Source organism: Tachyglossus aculeatus, chromosome 16 (assembly GCF_015852505.1).
Source record: "Tachyglossus aculeatus isolate mTacAcu1 chromosome 16, mTacAcu1.pri, whole genome shotgun sequence".
In the NCBI taxonomy this organism is placed as follows: domain Eukaryota; kingdom Metazoa; phylum Chordata; class Mammalia; order Monotremata; family Tachyglossidae; genus Tachyglossus; species Tachyglossus aculeatus.
Window position 1 is genome coordinate 45,940,417 of NC_052081.1, and position 21,728 is coordinate 45,962,144.

A 21,728-nucleotide genomic window follows, 5' to 3' on the forward strand; every position below is an offset into this window, starting at 1 on the left:
TGAATGAGTGTGAGTGAGCGAATGAATGAATGAAAGAAGAATGAATGAATGAATGAAAGGAGAATGAATGAATGAAGAATGAATGAGTGAGTGAATCACGGTATCCATACCGTGGCTCAGTGGAAAGAGCCCGGGCTTTGGAGTCAGCGGTCGTGAGTTCAAATCCCGGCTCCGCCAATTGTCAGCTGTGTGACTTTGGTCAAGTCACTTAACTTCTCTGTGCCTCAGTTAACTCATCTGTAAAATGGGGATGAAGACTGTGAGCCCCCCGGGGGACAACCTGATCACCTTGTCACCTCCCCAGCGCTTAGAACGGTGCTTTGCACATAGTTAAGCGCTTAATAAATGCCATTATTATTGTTATTATATAAGCGCTTAGTACAGTGCTCTGCACATAGTAAGCGCTCAATAAATACGATTGATGATATATATGTTATATATGTATATATGATGTATATATGTATATATGTTTGTACATATTTTTTACTCTATTTATTAATTTTATTTGTACATATCTATTCTATTTATTTTATTTTGTTAGTATGTTTGGTTTTGTTCTCTGTCTCCCCCTTTTAGACTGTGAGCCCACTGTTGGGTAGGGACTGTCTCTATGTGTTGCCAATTTGTACTTCCCAAGCGCTTAGTACAGTGCTCTGCACATAGTAAGCGCTCAATAAATACGATTGATGATGATGATGATGTGAGTGAGTGAATGAGTGGGTGGGTGGATGAATGAATGGGTGGGTGGATGGATGAGTGAATGAGTGAGTGAGCGAATGAATGAATGAATGAATGAATGAATGCCCACTTAAGGTGGCGGGGGGAAAGGACAGTTCCCCCTCCCGGAGGCCTCGAAGTTCCTCCCGCCGTGAAAAGTCCCCTGGCGTGGGGCAGGCATCCGGCAGGGGGCGCACGACTGCGGCTCCCGCCGCCTCTCTGGGCCGCCCGGCCGCCCTTCCCGTCTCTATGGTTCCGGCGGGGGGGGGCAGCGTCCCTCAGAGCCGCCCCATAAGGCCCCGCGCGCCGCGCGCCGCGTTCTCTTCCGGTCCTCCACCATGGCGGTGAGTAGCTGCGGCCTCCCGCGTCTCCATCCGCCTCCATCCGCCCCCATCCGCCCCCATCCCGGCCCCGCACCGCGCGGGCGAGGGCCGCCGGAGGGACCTGACAGGACGGGGGGCCGTGGCGGCCCATTTAATAATAATAATTCATTCCATCGTATTGATTGAGCGCTTACTGGGTGCAGAGCACTGTGCTATGCGCTTGGGAAGTCCAATAATAATAATAATAATGTTGGTATTAAGTGCTTACTATGTGCCAAGCACTGTTCTAAGCACTGGGGAGGTTACAAGGTGATCAGGTTGTCCCACGGGGGGCTCACAGTCTTAATCCCCATTTTACAGATGAGGGAACTCAGGCACAGGGAAGTGAAGTGACTTGCCCGAAGTCACACAGCAGACATGTGGGGGATTCGAACCCATGACCTCTGACTCCAAAGCCCGGGCTCTTTCCACTGCGCAAGTTGGCAACACCTGGAGACGGTCCCTACCCAACAGCGGGCTCACAGTCTAATAATAATAATGGTATTTGTTAAGCGCTTACTATGTGCCAAGCACTGTTCTAAGCGCTGGGGGGGATCAGGTTGTCCACGTGGGGCTCACAGTCATCATCCCCATTTTCTAGATGAGGGAACTGAGGCCCAGTGAATAATAATAATAACGGCATTTATTAAGCGCTTACAATGTGCAAAGCACTGTTTTAAGCGCTGGGGAGGTTACAAGGTGATCAGGTTGTCCCACGGGGAGCTCACAGTCTTCATCCCCATTTTACAGTCCCCCTCTCCATCCCCCCCATCTTACCTCCTTCCCTTCTCCACAACACATGTATATATGTTTGTGCATGTTTATTCCTCTACTTATTTATTTTACTTGTACCTATCTATTCTATTTATTTTATTTTGTTAGCATGTTTGGTTTTGTTCTCCGTCTCCCCCTTTTAGACTGTGAGCCCACTGTTGGGTAGGGACCATCTCTAGATGTTGCCAACTTGGACTTCCCAAGCCAGCGCAAGTACAAGTCGAAGTGACTTGCCCAAAGTCACACAGGTGGCAAGAGGCAGAGCCGGGATTAGAGCCCACGACTTAATAATGGCATGTATTAAGCGCTTACTCTGTGCCAAGCACTGTTCTAAGCACTGGGGAGGTTACAAGGTGATCAGGTTGTCCCACGGGGAGCTCACAGTCCCCCTCTCCATCCCCCCCCATCTTACCTCCTTCCCTTCCCCACAACGCATGTATATATGTTTGTACGTATTTATTCCTCTACTTATTTATTTTACTTGTACATATCTATTCTATTCATTTTATTTTGTTAGTATGTTTGGTTTTGTTCTCCGTCTCCCCCTTTTAGACTGAGCCCGCTGTTGGGTAGGGACCGTCTCTAGATCATCGTCAATCGTATTTATTGAGCGCTTACTATGTGCAGAGCACTGTACTAAGCGCTTGGGAAGTACAGATTGGCAACATGTAGAGACAGTCCCTACCCAACAGTGGGCTCACAGTCTAAATGTTGCCAACTTGGACTTCCCAAGCCAGCGCAAGTACAAGTCGAAGTGACTTGCCCAAAGTCACACAGGTGGCAAGAGGCAGAGCCGGGATTAGAGCCCACGACTTAATAATGGCATGTATTAAGCGCTTACTCTGTGCCAAGCACTGTTCTAAGCACTGGGGAGGTTACAAGGTGATCAGATTGTCCCACGGGGAGCTCACAGTCCCCCTCTCCATCCCCCCTCATCTTACCTCCTTCCCTTCCCCACAACTCATGTATATATGTTTGTACATATTTATTCCTCTGCTTATTTATTTTACTTGTACCTATCTATTCTATTTATTTTATTTTGTTGGCATGTTTGGTTTTGTTCTCCGTCTCCCCCTTTTAGACTGTGAGCCCGCTGTTGGGTAGGGACCGTCTCTATGTGTTTCCAACTTGGATTTCCCAAGCCAGCGCAAGTACAAGTCGAAGTGACTTGCCCAAAGTCACACAGGTGGCAAGAGGCAGAGCCGGGATTAAGACTGTGTTTTAGACTGTGAGCCCACTGTTGGGTAGGGACTGTCTCTATATGTTGCCACTTTGTACTTCCCAAGCGCTTAGTACAGTGCTCTGCACATAGTAAGCGCTCAATAAATACGATTGATGATGATGATTAGAGCCCACGACTTAATAATGGCATGTATTAAGCGCTTACTCTGTGCCAAGCACTGTTCTAAGCACTGGGGAGGTTCCAAGGTGATCAGGTTGTCCCACGGAGGGTGGGGGGGCTCCCAGTCTTCATCCCCATTTTCCAGATGAGGGAACTGAGGCCCAGAGAAGTGAAGTGACTCGCCCAAAGTCACCCAGCTGACAGTTGGTGGAGCCGGGATTGGAACGGGTGACTTCTGACTCTCAAGCCCGGGCTCTTTCCACCGAGCCACGCTGCTTCTCGGCGTGGTGGTGGGCAGGGCACCCGTCTTGGCCGGTGGGGTGGGGTGACCCTACTGACCCCACGTATGCTTCTCCTCCCTCCCAGCAAGATCAAGGGGAGAAGGAGAACCCCATGCGGGAACTCCGCATCCGCAAGCTGTGCCTCAACATCTGCGTTGGGGAGAGCGGGGACAGGCTGACCCGGGCCGCCAAAGTGCTGGAGCAGCTCACCGGACAGACCCCCGTCTTCTCCAAAGGTGAGCACGCACACACACACACACACACACACACACACACACACACACACACCCACCCCCCCCCCGGACACTGAGAGGCCCATTAGGCGCTTACTATGTGTCTTCTAGACTGTGAGCCCACTGCTGGGTAGGGACTGTCTCTAGATGTTGCCAGCTTGTACTTCCCAAGCGCTTAGTACCGTGCTCTGCATCATCATCATCAATCGTATTTATTGAGCGCTTACTGTGTGCTCTGCACACAGTAAGCGCTCAATAAATGCGATTGATTGGTTGATTGCTACGTGCCAGCCACCAGTCTGAGCGCGGGGGGAGACATAAGGCAATCGGGTAGGATGCAGGCCCTGCCCCACATTCATAATAATAATAATAATGATGATGATGGTATTTATTAAGCGCTTACTATGTGCAAAGCACTGTTCTAAGCGCTGGGGAGGTTACAAGGTGATGAGGTTGTGCCACGGGGGGCTCACAGTCTTAATCCCCATTTTACAGGCGAGGTAACTGAGGCCCAGAGAAGTGACAGGCTAGAAGAATCTTCTAGGCTGTGAGCCCACTCTTCTAGACTGTGAGCCCACTGTTGGGTGGGGACTGTCTCTATATGTTGCCAACTTGTACTTCCCAAGCGCTTAGTACAGTGCTCCGCACACAGTAAGCGCTCAATAAATACGATTAATTGATTGACTTGCCCAAAATCACCCAGCTGACAAGTGGCGGAGCCGGGATACAGAGAAGTGAAGTGACTTGCCCAAAGTCACCCAGCTGACAAGTGGCGGAGCCGGGATTAGAACCCATGACCTCTGACTCCAAAGCCCGGGCTCTTTCCACTGAGCCATGCTCCTTCTCGTTCATCCCTTCATTCATTCCGTCATATTTATTGAGCGCTTACCGTGTGCAGAGCACTGGACTAGGCGCTTGGAAGCTCATGGGTTCAAATCCTGGCTCCACCAATTGTCAGCTGGGTGACTTTGGGCAAGTCACTTCGCTTCTCTGGGCCTCAGTTACCTCATCTGTAAGATGGGGATTGACTGTGAACCCCCCTGTGGGACAACCTGATCACCTTGTAACCTCCCCAGCGCTTAGAACAGTGCTTTGCACATAGTAAGCGCTTAATAAATGCCATCGTTATTATTACAATTCGGCAGCAGGTAAAGACAGTCCCTATCCCGCAGTGGGTCACAGTCTCGAAGGGGGAGACAGACAACAAAACAAGTAGACCGGCATCGATAGCATCACAATAGATACTAGAATTATAGATGTCTACACACGGGGCTCACAGCCTTAATTAATAATAATGGCATTTATTAAGCGCTTACTATGTGCAAAGCACTGTTCTAAGCGCTGGGGAGGTTACAGGGTGATCAGGTTGCCCCGCGTGGGGCTCACAGTCTATTTTGTTAGTGTGTTTGGTTTTGTTCTCTGTCTCCCCTTTCTAGACTGTGAGCCCACTGTTGGGTAGGGACTGTCTATATGTTGCCAACTTGTACTTCCCAAGTGCTTAGTACAGTGTTCTGCACACAGTAAGCGCTCAATAAATACGATTGATTGATTGATTGATTAAAATTGCCATTCTGCAGATGAGGGAATGGAGGCCCAGTGAAGTAACATGCCCAAGGTCAAACGGCAGACAGGTGGTGGAGCTGGTGACTTGTTGTCTGTCTCCCCCCACCCCCGCTAGACTGTGGGCCCGTTGTGGGGTAGGGATTGTCTCTATAATTGTATTTTCCAAGCGCTCAGTACAGTGCTCTGCACACAGTAAGCGCTCAATAAATACGATTGATTGGTTGATTGACTTGCCCAAAATCACACAGCTATCAAGTGGCGGAGCCGGGATACAGAGAAGTGAAGTGACTTGCCTAAAGTCACTAAGATTTAGTCACTAAGTGACTAAAGTCACTTGCCTAAGATTGATTGATGATGCTCTGCACACAGTAAGTGCTCAATAAACACGTCTGAATTTACCCAGGCCCTGGCTTTAGCCACACTAGGCCACACTGCTTCTCAGGGACAGCCAGGAATAGTAATAATAATAATAATGACAATATTTGTTAAGCACTTACTATGTGCCAAGCACTGTTTAGGAAGTCCTGGGCTTTAGAGCCGCCAGACCGGGCGTCAGGAGGGCTCGTGATTTTTTTTCCCCCAAAACCAGTGAGCCCTTGGCTAGTGCAGCGTGGTGGCCGTGGGCTAGCTGTGGGCAAAGGGAGTTGGAGTAATATGGCAACCCCTGGCATTTACATGTGGTTTGTGCTCATCCATAGCATGTGCACATGTATGTTCAGTCACTTGTAGACTGTGAGCCCACTGTTGGGTAGGGACTGTCTCTATATGTTGCCAACTTGTACTTCCCAAGCGCTTAGTACAGTGCTCTGCACACAATAAGCGCTCAATAAATACGATTGATGACTTGTTCGGATTCCACCGGTTCTGTCTGTGTCCCTTATTAGAAGGTAAACTTTTTTGCGGGCAGGGAACAGGCCTTTGTGCCTGTTTTAATACAGTCGGTTAACCCAGTGAGAGCTCCAAAAATGCAGCTGTGACTGTGTAATTGTGGTATTTGTTAAGCGCCCAATGTGCCAGTCAGTCACTGGCATTTATTGAGCGCTTACTGTGTGCGGGGCACTGTACTAAGCACTTGGGAAAGTACAGTACAACAGTTGATAGGGATCCCTCAAGGAGCTTGCGGTCTACAGGAGACCGACATTGCAGTAGGTTAGTGGTAGGGGAAATACGGCCTCAATTATGTGCCAACTAGTGAGTGGGTTGTATTTATTGAGCACTTGCTGTGTGCAGAGCACTGTACTGGAGTCGATATAAGACAATCAAGTCAGACACATTCCCTGTCCCACATGGGGCTCACAGTGTAAAGAGGGGGGAGAGCAGGTATTGAATCCCCATTTTACAGATGAGGCCCAGAGAATCAATCAATCATTTATTGAGCGCTTACTATGTGCAGAGCACTGTACTAAGCGCTTGGGAAGTACAAATTGGCAACATATAGAGACAGTCCCTACCCAACAGTGGGCTCACAGTCTAAAAGGGGGAGACAGAGAACAAAATCAAACGTACTAACAAAATAAAATAAATAGAATAGATATGTACAAGTTAAATAGAGTAATAAATATGTACAAACATATACATATATACAGGTGCTGTGGGGAAGGGAAGGAGGTAAGATGGGGGGGATGGAGAGGGGGAGAGGAAGGAAGGGGCTCCGTCTGGGAAGGCCAGACCTACCCAAGGTCAACAGCAGGCTAGTGACAGTCGGGATTCGAACCCAGGCCCGCGCTGGTATTTGAAGCTGCAAATGCAAAGTCTGACTGTCCAAACCATGGGCCTGAAGCCTCCTGGTTCCCTGAGCCCGAGGCTTTGGTTTGGGGAAATTGGTTCACCCCAACTCCTTTAACCACTACCGTCGGTTAAAAATAAGAATGGCTTCCAACACAGTGCCCCCATCTTCTAGACTGTGAGCCCGCTGTTGGGTAGGGACTGTCTCTATATGTTGCCAATTTGTGCTTCCCAAGCGCTTAGTCCAGTGCTCTGCACACAGTAAGCGCTCAATAAATACGATTGAATGAATGAATGGAAGTTTGAAAAGCGACGTTGGCGTGGGGGTCAGTCAGATGGAGCGCTAACTCAGTCAACATCGGGATTGAGTGCCCCACGGGGAGATTGATCAGTGATATTGATTGCCCACTGTGTAGAAAACTAGTGTATGCTACAGTGTATTAGACTCCCCCGTCATGGTGAAATTTCTCTTTGGGGAAATGTTGCCAACTTGTACTTCCCAAGTGCTTAGTACAGTGCTCTGCACACAGTAAGCGCTCAATAAATACGATTGATTGATTTGGGGGTGCTAACTGCAGTATTAGCTGCCTTCTCCAAGCATTGGACTAGATACGAAGCAGGCAGCCTCAACAGGCCAAGTGAGAGCGAGTTGATGGGAAAATCGGTCTATTGGTGGGGTTTATTGGGTGCTTAATGTGTGCAGTGCACTGTACTGAGTGCTTGGGAGAGTATGGTACAGCAAAATTAGGTGTGTCCCCTGCCCTTACCGAGCGTACAGTCTAGAGGAATGCCATTGATCGTAAGGGGGCCGTGGCACTGGGGGAGTTGAGTTCACAGGCCGAGTGGAGGTCAAACATTTGGGACGAGGGGTGACGTTTTGGGGCCCAAGGTACTCAGCAGTGGTTCCTTGCAGCTCGCTACACCGTCCGATCCTTCGGCATCCGGAGGAATGAGAAGATCGCCGTACACTGCACGGTCCGGGGGGCCAAGGCTGAGGAGATCCTGGAGAAGGGGCTCAAGGTGAGGATTCCCAAACCCGAATCCAGCTCTCCCCGTCCGTGCCTGCCCCTCAGTCGGGATGTTCCTGAGGAGGACCGTGAGATATCCGGGCTTAAAGCGTCTCGGGGGTTGGGGTGACCGTCCTCCCCGCCTCCTCGTAGAGCCGAGCTCTGAGCCCGCTGTTGGGTAGGGACCGTCTCTGTGTGTTGCCAACTTGTGCTTCCCAAGCGCTTAGTACAGTGCTCTGCACACAGTAAGCGCTCAATAAATACGATTGATCCATCGTCGGCAGCTAGGTCCGCGTGGCACGGCGCCTTTCTCCAGTGCGGGCTGGATAGGGGAGCCAGGGCAGGGCACTCTTGGCCAGGATTCATTCATTCAGCCGTATTTATTGAGCGCTTACTCTGTGCGGGGCACTGGACTAAGCGCTTAGGAAATACAAGTTGGCAACATAGAGATGGTCCCTACCTAATAACGGGCTCACAGTCTAGAAGGGGAAGACAGACCACAAAACCAAGCATGTTTTAAGGAGTGTAACGCGGGTGTCATGCTCTTTCAGGTGCGAGAATACGAACTGAGGAAAAACAACTTCTCCGACACGGGCAACTTCGGCTTTGGGATCCAGGAGCACATCGACCTGGGCATCAAATACGACCCGAGCATTGGCATCTACGGCCTGGACTTCTACGTGGTGCGTCCGCCTGGTCTTCGTGGCTAGCGGGGGGCCACCGTCTTGGGCGGTCCTGTCGGGGAGGAGTGGGGCTCTGGAGCCGGGCCGCTTCCGTCCAGAAGTGGCAAGCAACGTCCGATCGATTAGCCTTATTTATTGAGCGCTTACTGTGTGCAGTGCGCTGTATAAAGCACTCGAGGAAGGGTTGTAAGGCGAGTGCCGGAGTCGGCAAGGAGTGGGGTCCCGTCTTAGAGTTGTATGGGTGGGGACCAATACAGGGAGGTTGATCCACTGACCTGAGGAGCGCTCCTTCGGGGGAGGTTATAATAATTCATTCATTCAATCGTATTTATTGAGCGCTTACTGTGTGCAGAGCACTGGACTAAGCGCTTGGAAAGTACAAGTCGGCAACAAATAGAGACGGTCCCTACCCAACAGCGGGCTCACAGTCTAGAAGGGGGAGACAGACAACAAAACATATTAACAAAATGAATAGGATAAATATGTACAAACATATATACGTATACGAGCGTAAGGCATAGAGAATCATCATTATGGTCTCTGCCGGGCACTGTACTAAGCGCTGGTTATCCTTGGAGGCCATGCCATGCTGACTGCCCCGGGCCCAAGGACGGTCTAGCGGGGGCCCAGTTGTTCAGCACGGCACGCGCCCTTCTCTGAGCATCTATGTTGATCGTCCCTCTGATCTGGGAGAATGATGACGATGTTTGTTAAGCGCTCACTGTGGGTCGAGCACTGTTCTAAGCGCTGGGGTGGTAGTAATTTATTTTATTTGTACATATTCTATTTATTTTGTTAATATGTTTTGTTCTCTGTCTCCCCCTCCTAGACTGTGAGCCCACTGTTGGGTAGGGACCCTCTCTAGATGTTTCCCACTTGTACTCCCAAGCGCTTAGTCCAGTGCCCTGCACTCAATAAATTAGGGACCGTCTCTATACGTTGCCGACTTGTACTTCCCAAGCTCTTAGTGCAGTGCCCTGCACTCAATAAATTAGGGACCGTCTCTATATGTTGCCGACTTGTACTTCCCAGGCGCTTAGTACAGTGCTGTGCACGCAGTAATTGCTCAATAAATACGATTGAATGAATGAATCCGATAGGACCTAGTATCTAGTCCGGCACAGAGCGACAGCGCCGTCGTTGGGTTCCCTCGCAGGTCCTGGGCCGGCCGGGCTTCAGCATCGCGGACAAGAAACGCAGGACGGGCTGCATCGGGGCCAAACACAGAATCGGCAAGGAGGAGGCCATGCGCTGGTTTCAGCAGAAGGTAAGGCCCCGCTTCCCTCCCCTCCCCTCATTCACTCATTCATTCATTCAATTGTATTTATTGAGCGCTTACTGTGTGCAGAGCACTGGACTAAGCGCTTGGGAAGTACAAGTTGGCAACCCGACTCCGTCCGCGGGTGGAGTCCTGGGAGGGGTGAGGGCGGTGGAAGCCCTCTTTCTCCCTTCAAAGCCCTACCGAGAGCTCACCTCCTCCAGGAGGCCTTCCCAGACTGAGCCCCCTCCTTCCTCTCCCTCCCCATCCCTCCCACCTTACCTCCTTCCCCTCCCCACGGCACCTGTATATATGTTCGTACAGATTGATTAATCTATTTATTTTACTTGGACGTATTTATTCCATTTATTTTGTTTTGTTTTGTTGTCCGTCTCCCCCTTCTAGACTGTATACATTCGTACAGATTTATTACTCTATTTTCCTTGGACATATTTATTCCATTTCTTTTATTTTGTTAACATGTTTTGTTTTGTTGTCCATCTCCCCCTTCTAGACTGTATACATTCGTACAGATTTATTACTCTATTTTACTTGGACATATTTATTCCATTTATTTAATTTTGTTAATATGTTTTGTTTTGTTGTCCGTCTCCCCCTTCTAGACTGTATACGTTCGTACAGATTTATTACTCTATTTCACTTGGACATATTTATTCCATTTATTTTATTTTGTTAACATGTTTTGTTTCGTTGTCCGTCCCCCCCTTCTAGACTGTATACATTCGTACAGACTTATTACTCTATTTTACTTGGACATATTTATTTCATTTATTTTATTTTGTTAACATGTTTTGTTTTGTTGTCCGTCTCCCCCTTCTAGACTGTATACATTCGTACAGACTTATTACTCTATTTTACTTGGACATATTTACTCCATTTATTTTATTTTGTTAATATGTTTTGTTTTGTTGTCCGTCTCCCCCTTCTAGACTGTATACATTCGTACAGACTTATTACTCTATTTTACTTGGACATATTTATTCCATTTATTTTATTTTGTTAATATGTTTTGTTTTGTTGTCCGTCTCCCCCTTCAAGACTGTATACATTCGTACAGACTTATTACTCTATTTTACTTGGACATATTTATTCCATTTATTTTATTTTGTTAATATGTTTTGTTTTGTTGGCCGTCTCCCCCTTCTAGACTGTGAGCCCACTGTTGGGTAGGGACCGTCTCTCTTTGTTTTCCACTTGGACTTCCCAAGCGCTTAGTACAGTGCTCTGCACACAGTAAGCGCTCAATAAATACGATTGAATGAATGGAAGCGCTCTTCCTCCCTTCAAAGCCCTACGGAGAGCTCACCTCCTCCAGGAGGCCTTCCCACACTGATCCTCCCCCTCCCCATCCCCCCTGCTTTACCTCCTTCCCCTCCTCGCAGCACATGTATATATGTTTGTGCATGCATGTATCATCATCATCATCATCAATCGTACTTATTGAGCGCTTACTATGTGCAGAGCACTGTACTAAGTGCTTGGGAAGTACAAATTGGCAACATCTAGAGACGGTCCCTACCCAACAGTGGGCTCACAGTCTAAAAGGGGGAGACAGAGAACAAAACCAAACATATTAACAAAATAATTATTATTCTATTTATTTTACTTGTACATATCTATTCTATTTTGTTAGTATGTTTTGTTAATATCAATCAATCAATCGTATTTATTGAGCGCTTACTGTGTAGGGAGCACTGGACTAAGCGCTTGGGAAGTCCAAGTCGGCAACATCTAGAGACAGTCCCTACCCAACAGCGGGCTCACAGGCTAGAAGGGGGAGACAGAGAACAAGACCAAACATACTAACAAAATAAAATAAATAGGATAGATATGTACAAGTAAAATAAATAAGAGTAATAAATATGTACAAACATATCTACATATATACAGGTGCTGTGGGGAAGGGAAGGAGGTAAGATGGGGGGGATGGAGAGGGGGTCGAGGGGGAGAGGAAGGAAGGGACTCAGTCTGGGAAGGCCTCCTGGAGGAGGTGAGCTCTCAGCAGGGCCTTGAAGGGAAATGTATGTATGTTTGTAAGCGTTCAATAAATACGATTGAATGAGTGAATGAATGCATGGAAGCCGCAGCGGCTGGCAGGGGCCCGGACCCCCTCTGTCCGCCCCGTCCTGAGCCCCGCGTCTTTCTCTTCCAGTACGACGGAATCATCCTGCCCGGAAAATGAGTTCCAGCCGCCCCCCGTCAATAAAATCTGTTCTGTGACATCCCTTCTGTGTCTTCTCTTCCGGAGTGCTTTGGGATCCTTAGTCGGAGGGTTGGGGTGGGGGGTGCAGGCGGGCCAGACCCTGGGGCTACAACTCGACTGCACAGAAAAACCGCGTGGCTCGGTGGAAAGAGTCCGGACTTGGATGTCAGAGGTCACGGGTTCTAATCCCTGCCCCGCCACTTGTCAGCCTGGTGACTCGGGGCAAGTCACACTTCTCTGGGCCTCAGTTCTCTCATCTGGAAAATGGGGGTTGAGACGTGGGGCAACCTGATAAGAGAAGCAGCGTGGCTCAGTGGAAAGAGCCCGGGCTTTGGAGTCAGGTCATGGGTTCTAATCTGGCTCCGCCAGTTGTCAGCTGTGTGACTTCGGGCAAGTCACTTCAATTCTCTGGACCTCAGTTCCCTCATCTGTAAAATGGGGATGAAGACAGCCCCCCCATGGGACAACCTGATCACTTTGTAACCTCCCCAGCGCTTAGAACAGTGCTTTGCAAATAGTAAGTGCTTAATAAATGCCATTATGATTGTTATTAGAGAAGCAGCGTCCCCCAGTGGAAAGCCCGTGCTTTGGAGTCAGAGGTCACGGGTTCAAATTCCGGCTCCGCCACTTGTCAGCTGTGTTACTTTGGGCAACTCACTTCTCTGGGCCTCAGTGATCTCATCTGTAAAATGGGGATTAAGACTGAACCCCCTGTGGGACGACCTGATTGCCTTGTAGCCTCTCCAGCGCTTAGAACAGTGCTTTGCACATAGTAAGTGCTTAATAAATGCCATTATTATTACCCCAGCGCTTAGAACAGTGTTTGGCACATAGTAAGTGCTTAACAGATACCATCATTATTGCAGGAGCAGGGTGGGCTGATAATAATACTAATAATGATAGTATTTAAGCACTACTATACGCCAGGCACTGTATTTAGCACTAGGTTGGATACAAGCAAATTGGGCTGGTCACAGTCCCACATGGGGCTCACAGTCTTAATCCCCATTTTATGGATGAGACAACTGAAGCCCAGAGAAGTGAAGGGACTTTTGGTCACAGAGCCAGGATTAGAACCCAGGTTCTTCTCACTCCCCGTCCCTCCTTACCTACTTCTTCGGGTGTCTGGCCTCGGTCGGGACTTTTTTAAGCCGTGTAAACCCTGCCTTAAAATCATTTCGTGTAAACCCTGCCTTAAAATCATTTCTAATCCCTGCTGCTGCGTATAATAATGATGGTATTTGTTAAGCGCTTACTCTGTGCAAAGCACTGTACTAAGCGCTATGACGGCTCTGGGCTCGGGTCTACGGTGCGATGGTTGTCTCTGTCCTTCCATCTTCACGTTTCATTTTGTCCAAGCTCCTCAGGCCCTGTGCCAACTCTTAACCGTTGACTTATTTTCTAGAACAGTGCTTTGCACATAGTAAGCGCTTAATAAATGCTATCATTATTATTATTATTACAGTGCTCTTCTGCACACAGTAAGCGCTCAATAAATACAATTGATTGATTGAAATGGCAGTCGACTCGCTTCTTGGCTGAGACCGGATTGTTGTTGGATTGCTGAGGAGGTTTGCTCTGGAGGTTTAATCCGGAAGCAGAGGCTCCGGTTAATAATCATAATAATAATGATGGTATTTAAGTGCTTACTATGTGCCAAGCGCTGGGGTTGTTAAAAGCGCCTGGAAAGAAGACTGTGAGCCTATTAATTAATTTATTTATTTTACTTGTACATATCTATTGTATTTATTTTATTTTGTTAGTAGGTTTGGTTTTGTTCTCTGTCTCCACCTTTTAGACTGTGAGCCCACTGTTGGGTAGGGACTGTCTCTAGATGTTGCCAACTTGGACTTCCCAGGCGCTTAGTACAGTGCTCTGCACACAGTAAGTGCTCAATAAATACGATTGTTGCTGGGTAAGGACCGTCTCTATATGTTGCCGACTTGTACTTCCCAAGCGCTTAGTACAGTGCTCTGCACACAGTAAGCACTCAATAATCACGATCGAATGAATAAAAGGTAATCAAGTTGTCCCACGTGCGGCTCAGTCTTTATCTCCATTTTCCAGATGAGGTAACTGAGGCACGGAGAGGTTGTGACTTGCCCAAAGTCACGCAGCTGATAAGTGGCGGAGCTGGGATTAGAACCCACGACCTCTGACTCCCAATCCCGGGCTCTTTCCACTAAGCCACACTGCTTCTCCAGCAATCAATCAATCGTATTTATTGAGCGCTTACTGTGTGCAGAGCACTGTACTAAGCGCTTGGGAAGTACAAGTTGGCAACATATAGAGACGGTCCCTACCCAACAGTGGGCTCACGGATCTCCCCTTTGTGTCTTCCTCGGGCTCTCTTCATCATTCATTCATTCAATCGTATTTATTGAGCGCTTACTGTGTGCAGAGCACTGTACTAAGCGCTTGGGAAGTACAAGCTGGCAACATATAGAGACGGTCCCTACCCAACAGTGGGCTCACGGATCTCCCCTCTGTGTCTTCCTCAGCCTCTCTTCATCATTCATTCATTCAGTCGTATTTATTGAGCGCTTACTGTGTGCAGAGCGCTGTACTGAGCGTCTGGAAAGCACAATTCAGCAACAAATAGAGACAATCCCCGTCCACAACGGGCTTGTTCACTTCTTCACTTGTTCTAGACTGTGAGCCCACTGTTGGGTAGGGACCGTCTCTCTATGTTGCCAACTTGTACTTCCCAAGCGCTTAGTACAGTGCTCTGCACACAGTAAGCGCTCAATAAATACGATTGATTGATTCTTCATGGGGCTGCAAAGCCAGGTGGTTGCCTCTTCTCTAAATTCCTCAGGTCCGCCCGATCCTGGAGAGAGAAATTCCCGCTTCGGTGTGTCCTCGCTGCCGTCGCAAAGGAAAACCATTCTCCTTCCCTTAAGCGCTTAGCCCAGTGCAAGCGCTTAGTACAGTGCTCCGCACCCAGTAAGCGCTCAATAAATACGATGGATTGATTGATGGATTCCCTTGATCCTGATGTTCGCAGGAAGCAGAACGTATCAGTGGTTTTGAAAAGAAATTGGATAGAATAATAATAATAATAATAATAATGGCATTTATTAAGCGCTTACTATGTGCAGAGCACTGTTCTAAGCGCTGGAATCACGGATGAGGGATCCATAGGGGGTCACGGGATGTGGAGGGAAAAGTTATGGGTGTCAACTGTATTTATTGAACTCTCTGCGTACTGTGAGCCCACCGTTGGGTAGGGACTGTATATGTTGCCAACTTGTACTTCCCAAGCGCTTAGTACAGTGCTCTGCACACAGTAAGCGCCCAATAAATACAATTGATGATGGTGATGTACTGAGCGCTTGATCTCCAACGATCGGTCGGTAGCACTGAGGTTTTTCTGGGTGCCAGCCATTCGGCGGAATACAAGAGTTGATAGGCACCGTCCCTGGTCACAGTGAGTTTACAATAATAATGGCATTTATTAAGCGCTTACTATGTGCAAAGCGCTGTTCTAAGCGCTGGAGAGGTTACAAGGTGATCAGGTTGTCCCACCGGGAGCTCACAGTCCCCATTTTACAGATGAGGGAACTGAGGCCCAGAGAAGTGAAGTGACTTGTACAAGGTCACACAGCAGACATGCGGTGGAGCCTGGGCTCAGTGGAAAGAGCCCGGGCTTGGGAGCCAGAGGTCATGGGTTCGAATCCCAGCTCCGCCACATGTCAGCTGGGTGACTTTGGGCAAGTCACTTCACTTCTCTGGGCCTCAGTTACCTCATCTGTAAAATGGGGATTAAGACTGAGCCCCCAGTGGGACAATCTGATCACCTTGTAACCTCCCCAGCGCTTAGAACAGTAAGCGCTTAACAAATACCATTATTATTATAATAATAATGTGCAAAGCACTGTTCTAAGCGCTGGAGAGGTCACAAGGTGATCAGGTTGTCCCACCGGGGGCTCACAGTCCCCATTTTCCAGATGAGGGAACTGAGGCCCAGAGAAGTGAAGTGACTTGTCCAAGGTCACACAGCAGACACGTGGTGGAGCCTGGGATTAGAACCCAGGCAGCGTGGCTCAGTGGAAAGAGCCTGGGCTGGGGAGCCAGAGGTCATGGGTTCAAATCCCGGCTCCGCCACATGTCAGCTGGGTGACTTTAGGCAAGTCACTTCACTTCTCTGGGCCTCAGTTACCTCATCTGGAAAATGGGGATTAAGACTCTGAGCCCCCAGTGGGACAATCTGATCACCTTGTAACCTCCCCAGCGCTTAGAACAGTGCTTTGCACATAGTAAGCGCTTAACAAATACCATTATTAATATAATAGTAATGTGCAAAGCACTGTTCGAAGCGCTGGAGAGGTTACAAGGTGATCAGGTTGTCCCACGGGGGGCTCACAGTCCCCATTTTCCAGATGAAGGAACTGAGGCCCAGAGAAGTGAAGTGACTTGTCCAAGGTCACACAGCAGATACGCGGTGGAGCCTGGGATTAGAACCCAGGCAGCGTGGCTCAGTGGAAAGAGCCCGGGCTTTGGAGTCAGAGGTCAGGGGTTCAAATCCCGGCTCCACCAGTTGTCAGCTGGGTGACTTTGGGCAAGTCACTTCACTTCTCTGGGCCTCAGTTACCTCATCTGTAAAATGGGGATTAAGACTCTGAGCCCCCAGTGGGACAATCTGATCACCTTGTAACCTCCCCAGCGTTTAGAACAGTAAGCGCTTAACAAATACCATTATTATTATTATAATAATGTGCAAAGCACTGTTCTAAGCGCTGGAGAGGTTACAAGGTGATCAGGTTGTCCCACCGGGGGCTCACAGTCCCCATTTTCCAGATGAGGGAACTGAGGCCCAGAGAAGTGAAGTGACTTGTCCAAGGTCACACAGCAGACACGTGGTGGAGCCTGGGATTAGAACCCAGGCAGTGTGGCTCAGTGGAAAGAGCCCGGGCTTTGGAGTCAGAGGTCAGGGGTTCAAATCCCGGCTCCACCAGTTGTCAGCTGGGGGACTTTGGGCAAGTCACTTCACTTCTCTGGGCCTCAGTTACCTCATCTGGAAAATGGAGATTAAGACTGTGAGCCCCCCGTGGGACAACCTGATCACCTTGTAACCTCCCCAGCGCTTAGAACAGTGCAAAGCACATAGTAAGCGCTTAATAAATTTCATCATCATCATCAACCCTTAACCCTCTGAGTCCCAGGCCCGGGCTCTATCCATTCCACAATGTTAATTGACATGAGGATCCAACCCAGACCCCCATCTAATTAATTTAGATTAACCTCAGCGCTCGAACAATGTTTGATACATAGTGCTTAACAAACACTATTAAAAAAAAAATCCTGATCACGCTGCCGTGCACACATCTATCTGACGATCTGCACCTGTGGTGGATTATCATTATTATTATTATTATTATTATTTTATTATTATTATCATTATTAATGGCATTTGTTAAGCACTTACTATGTGCAAAGCACTGTTCTAAGCGCTGGGGGGGATATACAAGGTGATTAATAATGATGGTATTTATGTATATATGTTTGTACATATTTATTACTCTATTTATCTTACTTGTACATATCTATTCTATTTATTTTATTTTGTTAGTATGTTTGGTTTTGTTGTCTGTCTCCCCCTTCTAGACTGTGAGCCCGCTGTTGGGTAGGGACTGTCTCTATATGTTGCCGACTTGTACTTCCCAAGCGCTTAGTACAGTGCTCCGCACACAGTAAGCGCTCAATAAATATGATTGATTGATTAAGCGCTTACTATGTGAGAAGCAGCGTGGCTCAGTGGAAAGAGCCCGGGCTTTGGAGTCAGAGGTCTTGGATTCAAATCCAGTTTCTGCCAATTGTCAGCTGTGTGACTTTGGGCAAGTCACTTCTCTGTGCCTCAGTTACCTCATCTGTAAAATGGGGATTAAGACTGTGAGCGCCCCCGGGGGACAACCTGATCACCTTGTAACCTCCCCAGCGCTTAGAACAGTGCTTTGCACATAGTAAGCGCTTAATAAATGCCATTATTATTCTTATTCTCTGGGTCTCAGTTACCTGAGGTGTAAAATGGATATTAATAATAATGTTGACATTTGTTAAACGCTTACTATGTGCAAAGCACTGCTCTAAGCGCTTGGGGGGATACAAAGTGATCAGGTTGTCCCACCTGGGGCTCACAGTCTTAATCCCCATTTTACAGATGAGGTAACAGGCCCAGAGAAGTGAAGTGACTCGCCCAAAGTCACACAGCTGACAATTGGTGAAGGCGGGATTTGAACCCATGACCTCTGTCTCCAAAGCCCGGGCTCTTTTCACTGATCTATGCTGCTACTCAAGACTGTGAGCCCCCCGGGGGACAACCTGATCACCTTGTAAACTCCCCAGCGCTTAGAACAGTGCTTTGCACATAGTAAGCGCTTAATAAATGCCATCATCATTATTATTATTATTGTTATATTATGTGCCAAGCAGGATGGGGCCTCGCTTTTCTTAGACGTTTTTGAAGCGCTTAATAAATGCCATTATTATTATATTATTATTATTTCCCTGACCTGGAGTTGTTGCAGAAGAGAGAGGGGAAAGTGTGAATTCTGCATGGACGTGATCATCCCTAAGGCTACAAGGTCTCTTAAGGGAATAATAATGGTATTTATTAGGCGCTTCCCAGGTGCCAAAGGAGTTCAAAGGATTGTTCAATCTTTCAGGGCAGAAAGGTGTGAACACTTCTACGTCAGCGTAATCAGTCGACCCTCCTCCTGTTAACTAGAATTAACTAGAGTTAACTAGGTGTTAATTAGAGGCAGCATGGCATAGTGGAATGAGCATTGGCTTGAGAGGCAGAGGTCGTGGGTTCGAATCTTCTAGACTGTGAGCCCACTGTTGGGTAGGGACTGTCTCTATATGTTGCCAACTTGTACTTTCCAAGCGCTTAGTCCAATGCTCTGCACACAGTAAGCGCTCAATAAAGACGATTGATTGATTGAATCCTGCCTCTGCCACTTAGCTGTGTGACTTTGGGTAAGTCGCTTCACCTGTATATATGTTTGTACATATTTATTACTCTATTTATTTATTTATTTTACTTGTGCATACCTATTCTATTTATTTTATTTTGTTAGTATGTTTGGTTTTGTTCTCCGTCTCCCCCTTCTAGACTGTGAGCCCACTGTTGGGTAGGGACTGTCTCTAGATGCTGCCAACTTGGACTTCCCAAGCGCTTAGTACAGTGCTCTGCACACAGTAAGCGCTCAATAAATACGATTGATTGATTGATTCACTTCTCCGTGCCTCAGTTCCCTCATCTGTAAAATGGGGCTGAAGACTGTGAGCCCGTTTGCACATAGTAAGCGCTTCCCCCTCCTTCCTCCCCCTCCTTATCCCCTTCCCCTCCCCACAGCACCTGTATATATATATATATATGTTTGTACATATTTATTACTCTATTTTACTTGTACATATTTATTCTATTTATTAATATGTTTTGTTTTGTTCTCTGTCTCCCCCTTCTAGACTGTGACCCCTCTGTTGGGTAGGGACCGTCTCTAAATGTTGACGACTTGTACATCCCAAGTGCTTGAATGAATGAATGAACAAATACCATCATTATTACTATTATTTTGATACTATTCATTCATTCAATCGTATTGAGCGATTACTGTGTGCAGAGCACTGTACTAAGCGCTTGGAAAGTACAAGTTGGTAACATATAGAGACGGTCCCTACGCAACATTGGGCTCACAGTCTAGAAGGGGGAGACAGAGAACAAAACAAAACATATTAACAAAATAAAATAAATAGAATAAATATCTACTTGTTTGGTTTTGTTGCCTGTCTCCCCAGTAGACTGTGAAATTATTACAGAATTATTATTAGTAATAATAATGATGGTATTTAAGCGCTTAGTATGTGCCAAGCACTGTTCTAATCAATCAATCAATCGTATTTATTGAGCGCTTACTGTGTGCAGAGCACTGTACTAAGCGCTTGGGAAGTACAAGTTGGCAACATATAGAGACGGTCCCTACCCAACAGTGGGCTCACAGTCTAAAAGGGGAGACAGAGAACAAAACCAAACATACTAACAAAATAAAATAAATAGAATAGATATTGATATTTTGATATTTTGATTATTTGTTCTAAGCGCTGGGGTTTGTTCAAAGCGCTTGGAAAGAAGACTGTGAGCCCGTTGTTGGGTAGGGACCGTCTCTAGATGTTGCCGACTTGTACTTCCCAAGCGCTTAGTACAGTGCTCTGCACACAGTAATCGCTCACAATCTTAATCCCCATTTTACAGATGAGGTAACTGAGGCACAGAGAAGCGAAGTGACTTCACTATATGTGAATATATATAGGTATATATGTTTGTACGTATTTATTACTCTATTTTATTTGTACATATTTATTCTATTTATTTTATTTTGTTAATATGTTTTATTTTGTTCTCTGTCTCCCCCTTCTAGACTGTGAGCCCACTGTTGGGTAGGGACTGTCTCTAGATGTTGCCAACTTGTACTTCCCAAGCGCTTAGTACACTGCTCTGCACACAGTAAGTGCTCAATAAATACGATTGATCGATTGACCGTCTCTAGACATTGCCAACTTGTACTTCCTAAGCACTTAGTACAGTGCTCTGCACACAATAAGCGCTTAATAAATGCGATTGAATGAATGAATGAATGAATGAATGAAAGTGACTTGCCCAAAGTCACACAGCTGGCAAGTGGCGGAGCCGGGATTTGAACGCATGACCTCTGACTCCAAAGCCCGGGCTCTTTCCACTGAGCCACACTGCTTCGCTGTCCCTATGTGGGACAAGGACTGGGCCTGGCTTGGTAATAATAATAATGATAATAATAATAATAATAATAACGATGGCATTTATTAAGTGTTTACTATGTGCAAAGCACTGTTCTAAGCACTGGGGAGGTTACAGGGTGGTCAGGTTGTCCCACGGGGGGCTCACAGTCTTAATCCCCATTTTCCAGATGATGATGATGATGATGGCATTTATTAAGCGCTTACTATGTGCAAAGCACTGTTCTAAGCACTGGGGAGGTCACAAGGAGATCAGGTTGTCCCACGGGGGGGCTCACAGTCTTAATCCCCATTTTACAGATGAGGGAACTGAGGCACAGAGAAGTTAAGTGACTTGCCCAAAGTCACACAGCTGACAATTGGCAGAGCCGGGATTCGAACCCATGACCCCTGACTCCAAAGCCCGGGCTCTTTCCACGGGGCCACGCTGCTTCTCTAACTGAGGCCCAGAGAAGTGAAGTGACTTGCCCGAAGTCACCCAGCTGACAATTGGTGGAGCCGGGATTGGAACCCTCGACCTCTGACTCCAAAGCCCGGGCTCTTTCATTCATTCATTCATTCAGTCGTACTTATTGAGCGCTTACTGTGTGCAGAGCACTGGACTCAGCGTTTGGGAAGTGAGCCATGCTGCTTCCTTGTAGGAGGGGAAGGTGTGTAGTACTATGTATATAGTATATGTTGCCAATTTGTACTTCCCAAGCGCTCAGTACAGTGCTCTGCACACAGTAAGCGCTCAATAAGTACGATTGATTGATTGTGAGGTTCTGGTTTCGGGAGGTTGGAG

General features: G+C 47.5%; 1 protein-coding gene across 1 annotated transcript; it reads left to right on the forward strand.

The window, feature by feature from the left end:
• The first annotated feature begins 1,023 nt into the window (after positions 1-1,023).
• RPL11 (ribosomal protein L11) lies at positions 1,024-12,190 on the forward strand. Its single transcript, XM_038758055.1, has 6 exons — positions 1,024-1,061; positions 3,562-3,712; positions 7,911-8,017; positions 8,556-8,687; positions 9,844-9,954; positions 12,119-12,190. The coding sequence occupies exons 1-6, from the start codon at positions 1,056-1,058 to the stop codon at positions 12,146-12,148; spliced, it is 537 nt and encodes a 178-aa protein (XP_038613983.1). The 5' UTR covers positions 1,024-1,055; the 3' UTR covers positions 12,149-12,190.
• The last annotated feature ends 9,538 nt before the right edge of the window (positions 12,191-21,728 follow it).